This window comes from Trachemys scripta, chromosome 4 (genome assembly GCF_013100865.1).
Source record: "Trachemys scripta elegans isolate TJP31775 chromosome 4, CAS_Tse_1.0, whole genome shotgun sequence".
Taxonomy (NCBI): Eukaryota; Metazoa; Chordata; order Testudines; family Emydidae; genus Trachemys; species Trachemys scripta.
Window position 1 is genome coordinate 55,010,882 of NC_048301.1, and position 19,164 is coordinate 55,030,045.

Here is a 19,164-nt window from a genome sequence, read left to right on the forward strand (position 1 = left end):
CCCCTTACTCTCCTGCCTGGATGTAAAGGACAGGTCACAATTTGGTCCTGTACAAGTACTCAAATTCAGCAGAATGCCCAAAAATCTCTCCATTGTCTTGGTCTTGGGCCTCACAGCCCCAAGATCCCTAATTTATCTGAACAAATGTCTCTCAATTTTTTGTATTAAGTTAGCAACTATGTACAGAGTCCAGCACAAACAGCTGGAAGGCACTTCTATAGCAGGGGCCTGATGGCATATAGAAGTTGCTTCTCCACCTTTTTCTATAAATGGAGTCTGTTTAGGTGGGGTGCTATTCCTCCTCAAAATCCTCACTCACTGATTCTCTGCAAAGTGGTATGATCATGGTGGATGGGAGCCAGTTATGAATGGGGGAGGGTGAATATTTGCTTTTCAGGCTTACTCAAAAGTGCTAAAGCTGGCTTTGCTCAGAGGTCTTCTGCTCTAAGACCAAGTGTAGTGAAAATGTCTAATACATACAGAGTCTCCATGGAGACACTTGTACAAGTGGCTAGGTGATGTACTCATTTAAACAAGATATGGGCCAGGGTGTAATCTCAGGTACATCAACGTAAATCCAGGGTAAAGCAGCTGAAGTGAATGGATTTACTCTGCAGTAGATGTGACCTGAATTTGGCCCACAAACTCGACAAGTTAACTATTTGGAGGGAATGAATGTGTTTTTCCCATAATATCAATTCTTTTATTCTAGACATCATTTTAGTCTGATTTCTTTAATACTGTTTTTAAAAGATATCATAGGCCAGAGCCTATTTAAAGCTGCATAGTTCCATTAACTTCAGTTGAGCTATGCCAACTCATATCAGCTGAGAATGTGACCCAATGATTCACAAAAGGATTTTTTAAGTGTGCAAACTAAAGGTGGTATTTTTGTACCAAAGACAAATATATACTTTTAATTAAAATACACGTTCTTATAGGTTTGAACAAAAGGAACAATAGCAAACTAGAACTTGAACAAAAGGGATCACTCCAGATAAGTGTCACAAACATAACTGCATCGTCTGTTTTACCAGCACTACACCAGAGGAAAAAAATGAGCATAGTGAATGGACTAAAAGTGTAATTCTTCGTTCTCTTTGCTGCAGCAAAGGATGAATTACAAAAGGTACAAGACCATGGAACAATATAATTACTTCCTTTATGACTACATTCAGTTCTGATTATGTACATGTATTTTTCAAAGTCCTCTACCCTTTTAAACTACAGCACTGTTGTTTTTTTCTATAGTTGCTAATAAGAAAACCTTTAGCTCAAAATTGATGTGAGCAAGGGGTGTCTTTGTGTCTGAGCACTTCCTGTTTTCATTCCATGATCAAATATGTTCTTTGCAGGGCAAATAGGGGAGCACTTGAGGGAGGAAAGCGAGATGTCTGAGAGGCTAATTGAGTGTACTAAGGGCTCCTTGGCATGGAGGAAAAGGAGTTTTCCGAGGCTATGAATAAACTCTCGGCTTGGGTCAGATTCTTGCTGTTTCTTTTCTTTAACTATCTTTGAAGTCAAATAAAAACAGCCTTAATGTCAGGTTTACCTTTCTGATATCATAATCTTTATGTACTATTGAAAAGCTTATACTACCACACTAGGATTTCCTTTACTTTCTCAAACACTGGACATTATCCAGAAAAAGCATAGACATTTCCAACCAATTTATCCTCAGATCTTTTCATCTTCCTGGCCCGTTGTAATTCCAAATGTAAGACAGATCCTAATAACTGAACAGGGAAATGACAGAAATTTCTATTCCTTGCATTTTATTTCTATCAACAAAAACATGTGCGTGTTTCTTATTCCTAATATAATTAAAATTACTGCAAAGTGGAAAAGGTGACAAAGGATGAAGACAATTTTGAAAGCCAGAGTCTGTGGGATACATTAATTCTACACCTGTCTCTTTTCAAAAAGTCACTCAAGCTTATATAAAGAAGCTACTCAATTTTTAAATTAGGTTATCTTAGGGGATTGTAAAATAACTGAATATTTCATAAAGAAAAAAGGTAGCATTTTCTTTAAAGAAAGGTAATAAATGAATACAGTTAGTTAGAACTGAATTACTCTCCCACTAAATTTGACAGTCTAAAGGAATCTGTGAGCTTAGTCAATGCTGTAAGAGATAGACTGGAGTTGCTTCTTCTTCCAGGAAAACCAGAGGTTAATGATTTTTGTCATATTGAGACTAACAGCTAACAATTGTTACAGTTGGCCTTTAGTTTTTTATTTGTCCTTTTGAGGTATTCAGACTAGGTGACAATGGCTTGCAGTTGAGAACATATGTAGAGAGACCCCTGTGGTTTATGGAAAAAGTTGCTCCATGCTGGTTGGGTGTTTGAAAAAAAAAATACAACCAGAGTTCTTTTATGTTCCTTTCCTTAATGAATGCATGAATGTCAAAATGCACCAATGGCCCATTCAAGGGGCAAAGCCTAAGCAGCCCCTTCTTTAAGAACACATCCTGAGATGTAAAATACATTTGCTTAACAAATTAAAATAATGAGATAATTCAATTAGTTTCTTTAAAAAAAAAAAGAAAGAAAAAAGGGTACATCAGGGGATTATTGTAATACAAGAACAGGTCATACAGCACAAAAGAGGGACAAACCAATTTGAAATAAGGTTAGAGTAGTAATGAAGGAATGTATATTGAATCATGGACTCCTTTTGTAAAGAAATTTACTTGAAACAATAATTTATACATCATAGATTCCCTTTGCGATAGAGCTGGCATTGCACTTTGAATGGACAAGCTAATCTGAGAAAAAGTGAAGGATATTTAGAAGAAAGACTTCTCTTCCTTCGCTGCATGCATTTATGGCAAAAATCTTTCTGAATTTACATTGCACTAGTCAGGGGTCTCCATTATCAGTTCTCAGGTCTGAGAATTACAGCACAGTAAATCTTTCAGCACATGCAAACTCATTAAAGCGTGGAAGGTAAAAGGTTTTTTGTTTTTGGGTGGGTTTTTTTTTTTTTTTTTCTAGGAACATCCTCATCAAAGCTGCTGAACTTCCTCAATTCATCTGGGGCGAAGGAGTTGGCGGAGAATGGAGGGGGTGGATTTCCAAAAGGCAAAACCGTGAGGCTTTTTCTCAAGATAAGCGAGAGATAGCTGATTGTTTAGTAAGCATGTGTTGAATGCTTTCAATGCACACACAAGAAAGAAAGGAAGCAGGGGTAAAAAAAATAAGAAATTGCAAACTTTGGTAAGAGTTAAGGAAATGAACATGCAAGCTTGTGTGAAAGAAAATGGATTATTTGTGGCCCGTGGTTTTAGCTGTTTCCCCTTGCTGTTCCTGTAGCCATACTCTCCAGCTAAAAATGAAACCCCCTCCCTTCACACTCACTCGAATTCCAAATTAAAAACATTTTACAGGTTAGTAAATCTCCAGCTGAGGTGATGTAGCAAAGAACAGCTGTGAAGTAATTTTGATAATGATGAGAATAATAAGCACATGGCAAGGTTCAGGGCTTTGCTGTTGCAGCTTCAGTGCTCCTGAATAGATAAAAGTGATTAAATACTCCTGATTATCCCTGACCAATATGTAATGGATTTACAGCCCTTTCAATTAGTCAGTATTTGCTTAGGACTCATTATTTTGTCTTTGGTTAAGTAATCAGCCCAGAGACTCATGTTCTGTCTAATTCCTCTGAGCCAAGTGGGTACAGGGCACCTGACCTTTGAAATGGCCATAGCTGGAAGGCAAGAATAACCACTACTCCAGCAGAGACACTGGCTATTCTAGCTAATCCTGACCCCACAGGCCAGATCAATGCACCTTAGTTTGCTACTAATGTCCTTACATCAAAATGATGGTTTAGAAATGTGGATCTATTCCACACACACACCCCCGATCCCCATTAGCTGTTCTACCAGCAGAGCAGTTCAATAGTCACTAACATAAATAAAAGGGGTACCTTGTCCTGGAATCAAGACACTGTAACTAATGTCAACCACTATGGAAATGTATAACTTTGGTAGTCACAAAGAACCCCTTATGTGAGGTAGTTAACCGTGCTATTATCTTTTTAACCATTAGGCCAAACAGAATAGCTGGAAACAATTTTATAGGAAGGGGTGAAAAAAAATTAATCATCATCAATGATAATTTTACCATTTTCTAGCATTTTCATCTGAATAGTAAACTATAGGAGAGTTAAATTCTGTAAAATGTATTTTGATGTTTAAGTGAAGCTGTAATAGTCAACAGAACACCAACACATAAACCAGTTGCAAACAGGAGGATAAAGATAGATTGTTACCAAAAGTATTGCTTTTTCACATAATTAATCTCTTTCCCCCAGAAGAGAATAGGGCTAGCTTTTAAGATATTGGACTTGAAGAACAGCTAAAAAAGATGTTTTAATCTCTGTTTTACAGAACTGAGGAATTAGAGAACCTATAAACCATCTATACTTCTCATGTAAACTAACACATGACAAGTTTGCAAGCTGCTTCATGACTTCTCTAGCATCCTGCAATGTTTGTTGAAATACCTGCATTGGGGAGTATTACGGTACTTTCCTTCTAATACATATGAGGTTTGTTGTAAACAGAGGCCAACAATAACCCAATCCAGAGGATAGAGATACTCAACTCCCTTATTAGTGTCCTCGTATATATACTATATTCTAAATGTAGAAACTCGTTTTCATCTTAAGAATATTTTGAACAGTTCTCATTACTGGAATGCAAACCAAAAATGGCTGCCTTCTACCCTAGTGTTGTTTCATGCTAATATCTTATGATGTATATTCAACTTGTCATGATTCCAAGACTGAAATAAATAAATAAATAAATAAATAAATACGCTTCTAGAAAAAATAAAAGTGATCATTGATCCCTACTGTCTTCCAAAAAATTATGGGGACAATTGATTTCTAATAATAATGAATAAACCTCATCAGGCATGTGAACAAAAATCTATTTTTTATGTTTTTATTATTTTGGTCTCCACTTACTGTGAGATGCTGGAAAAGCCACGCTCTCATGATATTTGTTGCTACTTTGGGGAAAATGCCTCTTTTCTTCTGACGCTTTTTGTCCTTGTCTGGATCATCATCGTCCCCTGTACCAGGTGAGGCTACGCTGTTGTCTAACCCATCCCCTAAAAGAAAGAACAAAATAAGTGGAAGGAGACATAATAAACAAAAGATATAAACTAAAAGGTATCGTTAATTATTGGGAAACTAATGCAGCCTTATTTTGATTTGATAGAACATCAGGCACATGCATTTTCTCATTAAATATGATTGCTGATACAAATATGTAAAAATTAGAAACCATGTCTCTCCAAATACTAATTTTGTGTCTCACACATGCACATATCATTAATTCAATTATAATTGTGTGCTTGACATAGTGCAATAGCTCTTTGTCAATTACAGGATTCAATGTGGGAAAACCTGCCACAAGAAAACCCATTCACTGTAAACGCATGCCTACAACCCTACTGAATACATACTGCATGTATTCAACTTAGATGTTCTGTAGTCTATATATTCTAGGCCTTCTGCATAGGTGACAGTAACTGTGTCACTGTTCAGTGCCATAACACACTGTCAGATCAGCCCCCTCCCATAACTATCATCTCCCTACACACACACACCGTATATGATCCTGCACATAGCATTTGCATGACATGAAAACTTCTACATCTCTGCATCAGTGATCATTATCATTAAAAAAAAATGCACATCAAGGTAGGGTGCTCACTTAATCAGAACTTTCCATCAACATCTTTCTCTTCTGTGCTTTTCCCTGGCATTAATTGTGCATTAGCAAAAATCATTTACTTTTAACAGTCATAGTTATTTTTTCTTGCCCTCCAGCAAAAATGCCTTGAAAGCTTGCCTGGAGGGCATCTAAATTATGTATCTGAAAAACTCTTCTGGCAAGGCATTGCAGGACCCCTACTTTCTTAAAATTCATACGAGCACGTCTTCCTGTTTTTGGGAAGGCATCAATCAAGAGCAGCAATATATGCCATATTCCTACATTAATATTTGAACTAATAACTTTTAAAAAAGGAAAGAAACAAGATCCGACTTGTGGCATAATCAAATGCAAAATAAATGAAGAATACTGGGACAGCACTGAGACTTTATAGATTGCTATGTTTTCCTTACACATCATTAGCCTGGAGCCACACGAAAGAGGAAAACAGAGAAGTGGAGAGTTTATGCTCCCTGCTGGTGTTTAAGAAGCCGAGGTCCTGGAAGGACATCTGGGAATTGCGCTGAGACGGTGGTTTTTGTAATTTAAGAATAGACATTCATTAGCAGTAAATGCCATAAATCCCATGCTAAGTAAAAACCTTGTCCAAGAAAGCCTAAAACAATAAACTCTGTGCTCAATGTAGCCTGAGCTAGACGCTCCATAGCTTCCTGAGGAATGCTATAGATCCACGAGCTAATTCCTATAGCCTCTTCTAGCTCTTTAGTGCTACTAAAACAAATACATTACTGCTACATATAGACCATTTACTTCCAAACTTTTATTTCAGCTTCATCTATTTCCCTTGTGTCCACTCACCCTTCTTCTACCACCTCCCCTTGCAAAAAAAACCCCAGAACCCTCCTGGACCGAGAAATGGAAAAGCCACAGCAAAGAGCTGGCAGATTAATTTTATTGACATTTCCATTTTCACTGCAATGTGATACCCTCCATCACATGGAAGAGATGACCCTCACTATTTACAGACTGACAGGCCACTTCATTACAACCACCCTGCCCCAAGGCAGAGCAGCTCCCTTCCATCTGCCCAAACGCCAGAGCAAGACCCCGAAGTCGCTGCTCTCTTTTTTGTTGGCTTCTGTTCATGATAAATAAAGGTGAGTCAAATGGGTGCAAAAATAATCAAAAGAAATGATGCCTGGACCTATACAGTGTCATAAACCAATTACTTTTGAGAAATGTTGGTTATTCAGAATGAACTCCTTCCTACCAGGCTGTCCCCATGTTTCCCACCCCTACCCATACCCCTCGTGTGTGTGTACGTACACACACACACACACACACACACCCTTTCCACTATGCCAAGGAACTGCTGCAAGGCAAATTCTCACAAACACTAATGCCTTCTGACTGCTCCTTGGCAACCCCAGCATTTTAACCTGGGTGGATGTGCTCTCCAAAATACAGACACTGGAGCTATCTCATCAGCTGTTCATGTGACACAGATGGAGAGTGGCTATTAGGAGCCAGGCAATGGGCCTTGGGGATCTGAGGTGCTGTACTGTAGCCTCAGGCAGTTTTGAAAAGCAGTACCCGGAGATGCGGGGGGGGGGGGGGGGGGGGAGGAACAGCCACAGTGAAAGTGCAAGTTTGAAGTCAATCAGTCTGTTTGTCTGTCTATCGTCTAGATAAAGATATCTTTGTCTCCTTATGTAAAATCTAGGTGTGTATGCACATACTGCATGTAGATATAAAATCTTCTTTCCTTCAGTCTCTCTGTCCCTTTCTTGGTACAGAGACATATACACATATATAAATGATCCCTATGCCTCTGTAGACGTACACGTGTGTGTGTGTGTGTGTTTGTGTTTAAACAGCTGAAATCACCAATAGTCTTAAAGCATCATTTAGACCTTTTGGAGAGGATGTGAATATCCTTGCTTTAAAAGGCAAATAATAGTGCAGGAGATGAAAGTTCAGCTAAAGCTTGCAGTGCCTTTTCCACCTAATCAATGGTCTAAGAGATGAGAGACAGTGTTTCCGTAATCTCTCCCCTCACCCCATGAAAGGAAATTTAAGTATAGTGCCTCCAAATTACATCAGCAGCTGAAAACTCACTGTAAGATTTGTGTTCCTAGATACCTGAGTTACGGAGGGAAAAAAAATCCCACAGACAAATCAACCACAACTGGGCACTATGTGCAAACTAAGAGCTTAGTCCTGCAAATCCTTACTGCCCTGTGTTCAGTGGGGCTACTCCCATTAGCAAACACGACACTGAAATGACTAGTGCATTTAGAACTTCTTAGATATGGATTCTGGTTTCAGTTACACTAGTGTAAATCAGGAGTAACTCTGGTGAACTCAAAGGAGTTACATCATCACTGGTGAGATCAGAAACAGATTTTAGGTCCTTTAAATCCTATCTCAGACCAGATTAGTTGCATTTGAAGTACTGTTATATAAAAAGGAACCATATTTTAATTATTTTAGGGTCCAGTTCCACAATCCTAACTGCATGATTGGTCCCACTGATATGACCTCTCACATATCAAGGTACTAGGCAACATACATAAGAATGGTAGAATCAAGCCTCAAATGTTGGGAACGTATTGCTACAATACGTATGACCTCAGTGGAGTAACCCTGGATTTACACTGGTAAAACTGAGACCAGATTTTGACACACTGTCTGTCTCTTTATCCCACGGCAGCAAAAATTGGTGGGGCCAATAGTCCACTGCCTTGCACAATGTGTACTTGTTTACCCTTTGTAGAGAGAGTGCAACATAGTGTTTTGCATTGTCTTTGTACAGGGGTAACTGACTACACAGGGTCCAAGTGAGTGGAGAAAGAGGCACAGTGCCTTACTTGCTTACAATCCCATTCTAGATTCTAAGCACTGTATAGCACACACTCAGTAACACCCCTGGGAGGGGAACAGAGCACATGGTGTGCAAGGCAGTGGAATATCAGCCCCCGTGTTTTTTTGCTGTTATGGGATAAGGAGACAGACAGTGGGTCAAAATCTGGTCTCAGTTTCACCAGTATAAATCCAGGGTTACCTCATTGAGTTAGCATGCATTGTTCCTCCCCTCAAATGGAAGAGTTTGTGGAAATGGCAGGGATCCTGGAGGTTAGGGACAAAGCTCACAGGCCTGAGGGACTCACTGGGGACTAACAGTTCCAATTCTGCAGAGAGGCTGCCTGACCACACTGCTCTCCTTGGCAGTACAGCTTACAAGACTCTATGTTGTTAATATTCTGCCATCCCAATTACTCCTGTGCTGTTCTCCCCTTCACAGGGAAGGAATATGGCAGAGCTGGAGTTAATACTGCTTAGAGAGCTGTTCCTATGGCATCTGAATAGGATTTTCGAATTTCATTGATGCACATAGAAAATATCAAATTCTTACTCTAAGGAAAATGGTAACCCAACAGGATAATCACAGAAGTCTGGTACCAACACAGGTCCAAACTCCAGAAGCAGTTCTACTGCCACTGTCATAACTAGCAAGGCAGCCAGAAAACTGTTTCTGGCAAAATATGTTGCAGAACTCAGCATCTGAGTTTTACCATCATCAGGTCAGGTAGCTGTTAGCCACGTTATTGTTGAACAAAAGAGAGAAAGGATACACCTCAACTAGGAGAAAAAACATATCACCATTGTACTAAACATAATGCAACTACTTTAACAGGTATGAATTTTGGAAAGAAAAAAACAAATGGTGTATATAATATAATATAGTGCAGTGCACATGCAGTTTTTTACAAAAAACCTCTGAGGGATTGTTCAGGCCCAGTAGTTTAATGGAAGGGGAGTTCTTCATGAAAGTCATGTGTGGGAATTCATATGCACACACATTTGCACCTGCCTTTATTTGTTTAAATTTATAACTGGAGCTCTGGGTACTGTACAACTATTATAAACCAAATATCTCAATAGATCAATAAGAGCAACCCCCAACAGAAACAAACTGCCTCTTTTCCAACTACCCAATCTCTGGTCATATGGAAAAAGCCTGGGAAAACAGAAGAGTCTTATGGTATGCTCCGAAGTCACACAACCTGTGCTGTAGGTGACTAAGGTAGGAGGAAACCCAGATCCAGAATCAAGGACCCTTCTGTCAGAGCACCTCATTTCCATCCCACTCTTGTTTAAACCACTGGGCTCTTGGCTTGAGTGCCTCAGTTGATCACAACTCCTTTATAGAGCTTTTTTAAAATTAATAATCCCTATATATGTTAATTAGTTTTGTCTCATAACACCCTGCAGAGTAAAAATAATTATTAACCCCATTTAACTGATAAGAAAACTGAGGCACAGTGAGATGATGGACTAGAAATCAGGGCTCTCAAACACGTGGCCTGTGGGGTTCTTTCATGCGGCCTGCCAAGCTCCTCATGCCCCCCCCCACCAGCGTGCCCCCCCACTCCTCTGCCTACCCTGTGGGGCTGCGAGCCCCGCGCTGCTCCCTGAAGCGGCTGGAACTATGGCCCTGCAGCCCTGGGCAGGGCGCGGGGGGAGTAGAGGGCTCCATGCTCTTGCTTCCAGGCACCGCCCCCCACAGCTCCCATTGGCTGGGAACGGGGAACCACGGCCAATGGGAGCTTTGGGGGAGGTACCTGGAGGAGCAGCAAGAGCAGCACATGGCGCCGTTTCCCCCCAGGACTCTGGCTGCTTCCTGGAGCGGAGTGGAGCAGGGCCAGGGCAGGCAGGCAGGGAGCCTGCCCTGGCCAAGGTGCACGGCGCTGCCACCCTGGAGCTGCTCTAGGTAAGCGGCGCCAGGCTGGAGCCCGCACCCCGCACCCCTCCTGCATCCCCCAACCTCCTGTCCGGAGCCCCCTGCCACACCCTGTACCCCAACCCCCTGCTGCACCCCTCACCCCTCCTGCACCCCTCACCCCAACTCCCTGCCCTGAGCCCCCTGCCGCACCCTGCATCCCGACCCGCTGCTGCAGCCCTCACTCCTCCTTTACCCCACACCCCAACTCCCTGCCCTGAGCCCCCTGCCGCACCCTGCACACCTCCTGCTTCTCAACTCCCTGCCCTGAGCCCCCGCCACACCCCGCACCCCTCCTGCACCCCCTGGGGGCAGGGAGGGGGCAGAGTTGGGGTGAGGACTTCGGGGAAGGGGTTGGAATGGGGGCAGGGAAGAGGTGGGGCAGGGGCGGGGCCTCATGGAAGGGGTGGAGTGGGGGCGGGGCCAGGAGCAGCAAGGGGCGGATGTCAGTGATGTGGCCCTTGGGCCAATGCACTAGTCCTCATGAGGCCCTTTTGGTCATTTGAGTTTGAGACCCCTGGACTAGATGGTACCTTTAAGGTGCAGCCCATGGTAAGAAGGCTCTGAGAACTCCAAGTATGCAGAATTACTATACATCTTTATGAAGAACATTTTTATTCCCCTACTGCATCAGTCTTGCTCTGTAAGCAATATGAAAGGGGGGGAACACAGCCCCACCTCTTTGTGCATTTCAAGTAATAAGATCTTGGACTTTCCAGAGTACAAGGACTACAATTCCTTTTGACACAGTCCACCCAAGGATGGTGGGAGGAACATCCAGGTATTTTTCTAACTGTGCACCCAACTAAGGGCCCTTCAGAATGTGAACCTGCAGCGACTGGTACAAGATCACCCAGAAAGTCACTCAAAGAGCAGGCATAGAACTTAGGTTTCCTGAGTCCCAGTGTGGTGCCTTTATCACAAAGCCACCCTTCCTCCCTTCGTGGCATTTTAGTGTGTTTCCATCAGTAAGGAACAAGCCCCTGTCTGCAGGCTTTAGTTAACAATATACTCCCTTGCGACACTTGGCAATGGGTGAAGGAATTACATATGTTGAACAACTACAGAAGGCTAAAAAGAACAGCTATATACAGGAAATGGAAAGTAGATCACTTTCTTAGCAAGTTAAGAGTGTGAAGGAACAGGGGTTCTGTCTGAGGCCATGGGGCAGTAAGAGGGAACTGGAGAGGCACTGACCCACAGGGCCTATTATACCCTTGGCTGAGAGCACAAGGGGACACACGACGCACATGCGGGTCAATATGACCTGCTAAGAAAACCTTCCAGATCTGACGCATGGTGCACATGCGCACCCACGTTTGGAATGCATATAAGACCCTCACTCAAAAAAGAATTACATATGTCGATGGCAAAATACCAAAGGATATACTGACCATCCCCAGAGGGAGAATAAAAAAAGTTGAATGTGATATTTTCTGTTCCTGGGTGGGTGTCTTTCTTTATTCTTTACATTCTATCCCTTTCAGTGAGGTATTTATTATAAATATTCAATTTGTTTACTTTAGGGAGGGGAAAGATGTTTCAGGTATTTTTGAGGTTTTCTGTTGTCTACATATGCTATTGAAGTTGGTGGTTGAAGAGATCCTGCAGAAATAACTCCTGGAACTTTAATTTTTATCATATTTTCCCCTTTATTATTTTCCTGGCTTCTTTTTTTATTCTTTTATTTTTTTTGGAAATAAGTTTGAAATTAAGAGAAAAGCAGAGACTGGTGTTTTTTCATTTAGTATTAGGGTTTTTTTGGTGTTCATAATTATCAGCTTTTAAAGCTGAGGTTTACTTGTGAAGCGAATGCAGTTTCACAAGGACTATGGTTTAAACTAAAATGCTGATCAAATATTTGTGTAGCCTTTTGTTTTGGGAGAAGGCTTATGTGTGCTGGGATAAAAAAATCAATAGATTCATGTTTAGTACTTTATAATCTAACATTTTTTCACATCAGGTGGGAAAAATGTTCTGATATGGACATGGGGAACTGTAAGGAAACCTGCTAATTACTGATCTCTTTTACCATCCTGCTGTGCTAAACTGTCTGGACATGTTAAAGTGAAATTTTTCTGTGATTTTCGAGTGACTAGTTCATGGCCCACTGCCATGGAGTGCAGGAGAAGAGATGAAATGCTTTAGTTTACATGCAACATTTACTGACTGTGTGGGTTTCCGACATTAAAGAGGGGACAGTGACCCATGCCACCTTTTTCACACTCAAAAGAGCACTGAAAAAACAGTCTTCATAGGCTTACCTCAGGCTTCTCTGGCCCTTAACACCCTCCCCCCAGGGTATGAGCAGAAAGAGAAAAAAGAAGGGATTTTATGCTCCTTTCTCTTCAACTTTTCAGGCTGTATAAGCAGCATTTAGCAAATTCAGCCCCCAAATGGCTCCAAATGCTCTGAGCTGCAGGGGCTCATCCTTTGTTAGCCTCCCTCTATTTACACAGGATTTACGCAGGCTCTCCACTGAAGAGACCACATGTTTCTGACAGAAAGCACTTCCATTCACACCACATCAGGCAACAGGATTGTAACCACTGCAGCTTCACGCTGACCTGAGATTAGGGATTTCAGCAACATTGAGATGGTAACAATCTGCTAACTAACAAAATTATCCATGGAGAACTCTGCTGCTTACTCCAGTTTAAACTACCATGGCCAGATAGATGAGATTATTTAAAAGAACAATTTAGAACTAGCAACTGTCAAGAAAATGTATATCCAGTTACAAATAATTTACACATAAAAATATGATGTTAGAAGGAAAATCAGACTGCAGCTTGGATTAAAACCACTTCACCCACTGGCTGGAGACATAAAGTGTAAAAACAGACAGATGGACACATATGTAAATGTGGCTGCATTTTTTTCCCTGGATCTGGCAAGTTAGTATACTAGTATAGTTTAATAATTTATTTTCCATAGTATTTTTACTTTGATTAACAGATCCGCAGCAACATCCTTGTGGTATTACAGGAAGAGACTCATTCCTGTGATTTTGCTTGCTACGAACACTGCCCAACAACCAAACTGTAATTACAAGACCTTTCTAGGCCCCACCTATTAGGAGTCAATCTTGAAATCTGATATCATGCTGGTAATTTTGATTTTAACTCAGTTTGGTCAGTCAGTATTTCTGTGCCAAGGATTTTCAAATTAAATATATACATACACAAGAAAAATGTTTGTGGTCATGAAACTTGTGGTTTCTATTTAACAGTCCTTTCTCACAGGGTAATAGAAAATTAGATTTTTTAAAAGTTTTGTTATGTTAATACAACGAATTGCTTTGGCTCTACAGCAAAGGACAAAACAATTTACTTTTATAATACTCAGTAACACGTACATGCATCTGATAAGCACATCATAAAAGTACATAGTATATTATAAAGTTCTTCACAGTACATCATAATAAAGCTCTTCTGGGCACTCTAATGATTCATTTTTAGTGATCTCTCAAATGCCCTTATCCACAGTTAACACTCAGATTTTATTAAGGAGGAACGCAGGGACAAATGTCCACTTAAGTCCCAGCTCTCAAATTCAACTCTGCTTGCACTGCACTACCTAAAGCTAAAGCTTTTTTAATGTTCTATTCACCTCCCCTGTGTGGCATTTCTGCTAACACAGAGTTCACAATCTTTCAGCCCCAAACACAGAAGGCTGCTATCTTCAAGTCATCCAAGGAATGTGCCAGATACTATCATCTCTCCTTCAGTACAAAGAACCAGAGAGAGAGAGAAAGAGACCAAAAGAAGACCATACTGATCAGGTTACTAGTGTCCAGAAAGCCTTTCCAGGAATGCTAAATGTTAATCTTTGAACCAGCAAATGTTATAATTAAGATCCTTGTAGCTGAGGAAAAAACTAGCCTGAGAAGTTAACAAAGGTAATACATTTGAAATTGTGGGTCTCTTTTGCACAGCTAGGGCCCAGTCTTGCACTCCTTACTCTGGCAAAACTGCCACTAAACACTCCTTATTCAAGCAAAACTGCCATTGACTTCAGTAAGAAGTGCAGGACCAGCCCCTGGTCTTGTTCAACCAAATGGAAATACAGGCACTGCACGATTCCTAAACAGAGACATATTAATACTTGTGGTTTATTATGATTTATGATTCTCTTCCCCTCAAAAGTGAAACTCATTGGTGTGGAGAGAAAGTGCTCAGTGACTTTGCTTTTATACTGTTTGTAAGGATTTTTTTCTCAGCACAAATTGTGAAATTTATGCATAGGTTTTGGCACCTATACCGGAGGAAAACATTATTAAATTATCGTCTAAGTATTTTGCCTGCTTTAGAATAATTACTTTGAAGTAACTGAATGTAAATAGCTGTTATTCTGATTAAATTTTTAATCATGCTAAATATTGTCACACAAAATGTCCTTCTGCTGCTGCCTAAATGGATTTATCTTTAAATTGCTCCTTTTTTATATCCTTAGTGTAATAATTGTATCATTCTCATAGTGTAGTTAAGAATACTAGCTACAACCTCTGAATCAACAGGTCAATAAAGAATTCGAGAGGCAAAAAAAAAAAAAAATAGCCCTAACTTGTTTGCAAAAAGTATTTAGTTCTTCTTCAGAAGTTAATTTTACTTTCTCCTGCTCCTCCCCCCACAAGTTCATATTGTTAATATTTAATTATAACTGGGCTATTATTATTATTTGTTTTAGTATGAATAAAATTACCTCACTCAGATGTACATAGTCAAGTGGGTATAAATTAAGAAGCTTTATTTGTTTTTAAGTAACTATCAACTTCTATTTCTGATGTCTTAGTATTTCTGTCATCAGTAATATCAAAGAATGTGGGCAGAATAAGTGCAATTAAAATCCTACCTGTAGCTAAAGTTACCTCATTATGTTTAATGTTACCTCATTAATATTTAACCTTTAACAATTTGCAGCTGTTGTTCATAGACAAAGACATGCTCTATTCATCTTTTTTAATAAGTAGATAATTTCTAATACTCAATATATATATATATATATATGTTCTTTACAAAAGAAAATGATGCTTTTGAACATCTCCATCTTTCCTACAATTGTTGTAAAATTCAAACAATGGAACATTTTAATGACGTTTCCTATAGACAACACTGATAAACATGCAGTTGGATACAAACGCCATGTTTTTAAATAATCATCCCTCTTATATTGGTGCCCAATAATACTGCTGTAGTTAGTGATCTATCAATGTTCCCATTAGAAACCCCTATTTGTAGGGGTTTATTACTCAGCTATAAAAATTTGCACTAGCTGAAATGTCACATAAAAGAGCTCAGCTTCAGAGCAATTTTTAAACCATTTTTTAAAAGCCTGTTAGGACTGAAAATGTAATATAGAAATTTACCCCTTTAAGATGCTTTCCTCCCCGCCCCTCCCTCCCCTTAAACTACAAAAACTTCATTATTCAAAGGACATTTGTCAGACCATGAGTCCATAAAGGGAATTAGCCTCTTTTGGGATTTACAACAAAAACTGAGAATGGGTGAATATTAAAAGTTTAAAAAGTGGCAACTGTGCATTAATAGGAACAAGTTATAAAAGCTTTTGCCATGCACTCTCTATGGATAAATGGTACACAAATGTGTATTTAATTCATAATACAAATAAGAGAACTAGTCTTCATACACATTCACAGCAGAAACCCTAACAGCACCAAAGAAGATGCTTCCTGAGAATGTATATTAAGAAGAATACAAAACAACTCCAAACTGTGTGTGATCTTACATACCATAAGAGCTCCAACACTTATGCACAATGGGGTGGATTAACCCTCTGGGTGCTGCAGACATATATATACACCTCCTCCTAAAGTGTTCATTTGGTTGGCAGTCTGGAAAATGCCAGAATGCGAAGGGTTAAGTTGTAACACTGACACTCTGCTTTTGTAGGTTTAAGTTAAACCCTTTATACTTTAAACATCGTTTTTGTGGTCTAAGTAGTATACTATTCGACTCTGAAAAACATAGGGCCTAATCCAAAGCCCACTGAAATCAGTGGAAAGATGCCCATTGACTTTGGTGGGCTTTGGATCAGGCCCACAATTACTCTGGGTTAGGAGGCCCAAAAAGTTTCCAAAAGACTGACTGATAAAGTATGAAATACATATCTCAAATGCATACATATATCAGATATTTTTTAAATGGTTACCAGAGTAGCCTAAAACATGAGTTAAATAAACTAAAGACTTTAAAGAACAAATATTAAAAAACGGAAGCATGTAGTGTCTGTTCATTATTAAGTACTTTGGAACTAGCCTCAGACATGAGGGAAGAGACAGCTAAGTATTCCTTCATTCGTATAAGCTATAGAGCTAAAAGAAGCAGGTTGGCAGATACAGGAACATTGATCAACAAGCTTCAGTTGGCTCACATTAATAACCACTTTGCTGGTTAGACTCAGAATCAGGTCACCTTCCTGCTGCTCAGTAAATGTATTGGGTTATTTGGGCCAGGTGTGGCAGAGACAAGAGGGAGAGAAAAGATCATTGACCCGCTCCACTGGTACTCAGCTCTGGACCTCCTTTGAGTAGTCAGCTGAAACCAGCACCAAGGAATGACATGTGACTTGGTGGAAACACTAGGAATTCATGGATTTTTGACAAAATCTTTCTGGGAATTGGGGTTGGAAAATGAAAGGCTGGGCAAAATAAGGGGGAGAAAGAGAGGATGTAGGGCACAGGTTTGTTTTAATTTTAAGTCTATTTAAAAACTCATGGCTCAAAGCAAGGAATGACAAAGCCACTCTGGGACTTGGTGCTCTGCTGTGACATCCCTGAACCTAAGATGTGATTTTGAGTCACAGCAGAGGTGGTATTCAGTGCCTGGGACAATGGATTGACTTATGTCACATATGGCCCCTCTATGTGATTAAAGCATGGGCTTCAAAAGAAATCCCATCTAGTCCCCTTCCTAGGGGACAATGTTGGTTACGCAATGGGGCCTCAAGTGGACAAAACTAGGTGACTTGTAGAGTTTTCTCTTTCCTAAGTTTCAAGGGGCTAAAAGTGAGTTTGCTCCCAAAGGCAAGCTTTTCCTAGGTTCACCTAGCCTATTAGAGAACTGACATCTATGCCATATGAGCAGATCTAAACCCTACCAACCAAGTAGCAGTCTAGGCTAAATAGGCTGATGCAGCAAATTTGCAGATCTTGATCACACTAGGCAAGGGAGTCATTCTTCTCAGTGATAAAGTCAGTGAATGCACTCTTGAGGAGATAAAAAATTAAGTACCAGCTGACTTTGCACCATTTGAGTGAAGTATTCACTGCTGACCCAGTACAACAGAATTGTCATGTTCTGACACCAGCTAGGAATCACTGTAGAAGTGGTCAAGTCTGTTTCTTTATTGCAAGACTACTTATAAAAGCAGTTGGTTAACAGTGCAATTTTCAGCTTGACAAAGCATAGTATATATTTATGTATTGCATTTGCAAGCTACTTTATACAGCCCTCATATCTCCCTTAAAAAACTCATCATAGTTCTTATTGTCATAATTTCACATTAAGATCTGATAGTCAATAGAGGCAACAGGAACTTCACACTGAGACATTAAAGAGAAAACTGCAATTTCATATTAAGACATTTCTACTTGATTTTACTATCTCAGTTTTTTAAACACTTGTGTGGTTTATATAGCACTTAGTAATCACAATGGAGTTGCAGTATTGTCTAGTAGAAGACAGCTGGGTTCTATTTTCTTCTCTGTCATTGACTCACTAAGTGACTACGGGTAGAGGGGTTTCCAAAATGCCCAAGTGAATTAGAAGTGCAAGTTCCACTGAAAAATGCTTTGAGAGGCTTGTGTGGCAGCCCTTATTATTGATTATTAATTATTATTATTATTATTATTATTATTTATGTCAGGCATGCCAATTCATTTATGTTTTGTCTTTTGTCTTTGGTCCATCTTGCCTTTGGTCCATCTTGATCATTCCATATTTGTCAAATGAGTATACTGTAAGAGTATTTTCTAATGTTTTGTCTCAAATTGCACATTTAAGGAAGAGTTAAAGAGCAATTTTCTTTTCTCTTTGCTCTTCGATAAGCATAAAGAGATAAAATAGAAAGAGACAAAGTTGAAATAAGCATTGGTGATGGAAACGTACACACAAGGAGAATCTAATCCTGCCCCTGCTCAAGTAAATGGTAACTTTCCATTCACTTGAATAAGATCAGGAACATGCCCTAAAATTGCAAATTAGCATCTTCGATATACAAAAAGCAGATACATTTTTTCACCAATTTTTAGGACAAATCCTGAAGTCTTTACACCATTTTTACTCAGCCTTTATTCAGGATCAAATCCTATTGACATACATGGGAGTTTGGCCTGAATAAAGGCTGCGTAAAAACTGTATAAAAACCTGCTCCTGCTCCCACTGAAATCAATGGTAAAACTTTCTTTGGACATCATTCTTCACTGCCATGTACCTTGTGTTGTCATTTGCACCTGTGCAAAGTGGATGTAAAATGCTTCCTGAAGAATTCAGATTGGTAGCATTTTATCCCCACTTTGGAGAGGTGTCAGTCCTTACACAACTTGCAAGGCAGTGCAGAATCAAGCCCATGAACTTCCGTGGGAACAGGAGCAAGCCCTTAATGTTTACCAATAATCATTTTTCAATTCTGCAAGATAAAATCACTTATATGAGAGCCCTCTCTGTAT

At 39.9% G+C, this 19,164-nt stretch overlaps 1 protein-coding gene across 15 annotated transcripts in view; it reads right to left on the bottom strand.

Moving 5' to 3' along the window:
* The window catches only part of MEIS2 (Meis homeobox 2), a 182,098-nt gene that overhangs the window by 122,898 nt on the left and 40,036 nt on the right, over positions 1 to 19,164 (bottom strand). For 8 of the 15 annotated variants that reach the window (XM_034768945.1, XM_034768944.1, XM_034768942.1 and 5 more), the window contains 2 exons: positions 16,228 to 16,329; positions 4,978 to 5,123 (listed from right to left, as the gene is read on the bottom strand). In XM_034768945.1, the coding sequence (XP_034624836.1) occupies positions 4,978 to 5,123; positions 16,228 to 16,329 (248 nt within the window). The remainder of the gene's footprint in view (positions 1 to 4,977; positions 5,124 to 16,227; positions 16,330 to 19,164) is intronic. The other 7 variants (XM_034768948.1, XM_034768947.1, XM_034768946.1 and 4 more) reach the window with 1 other exon arrangement.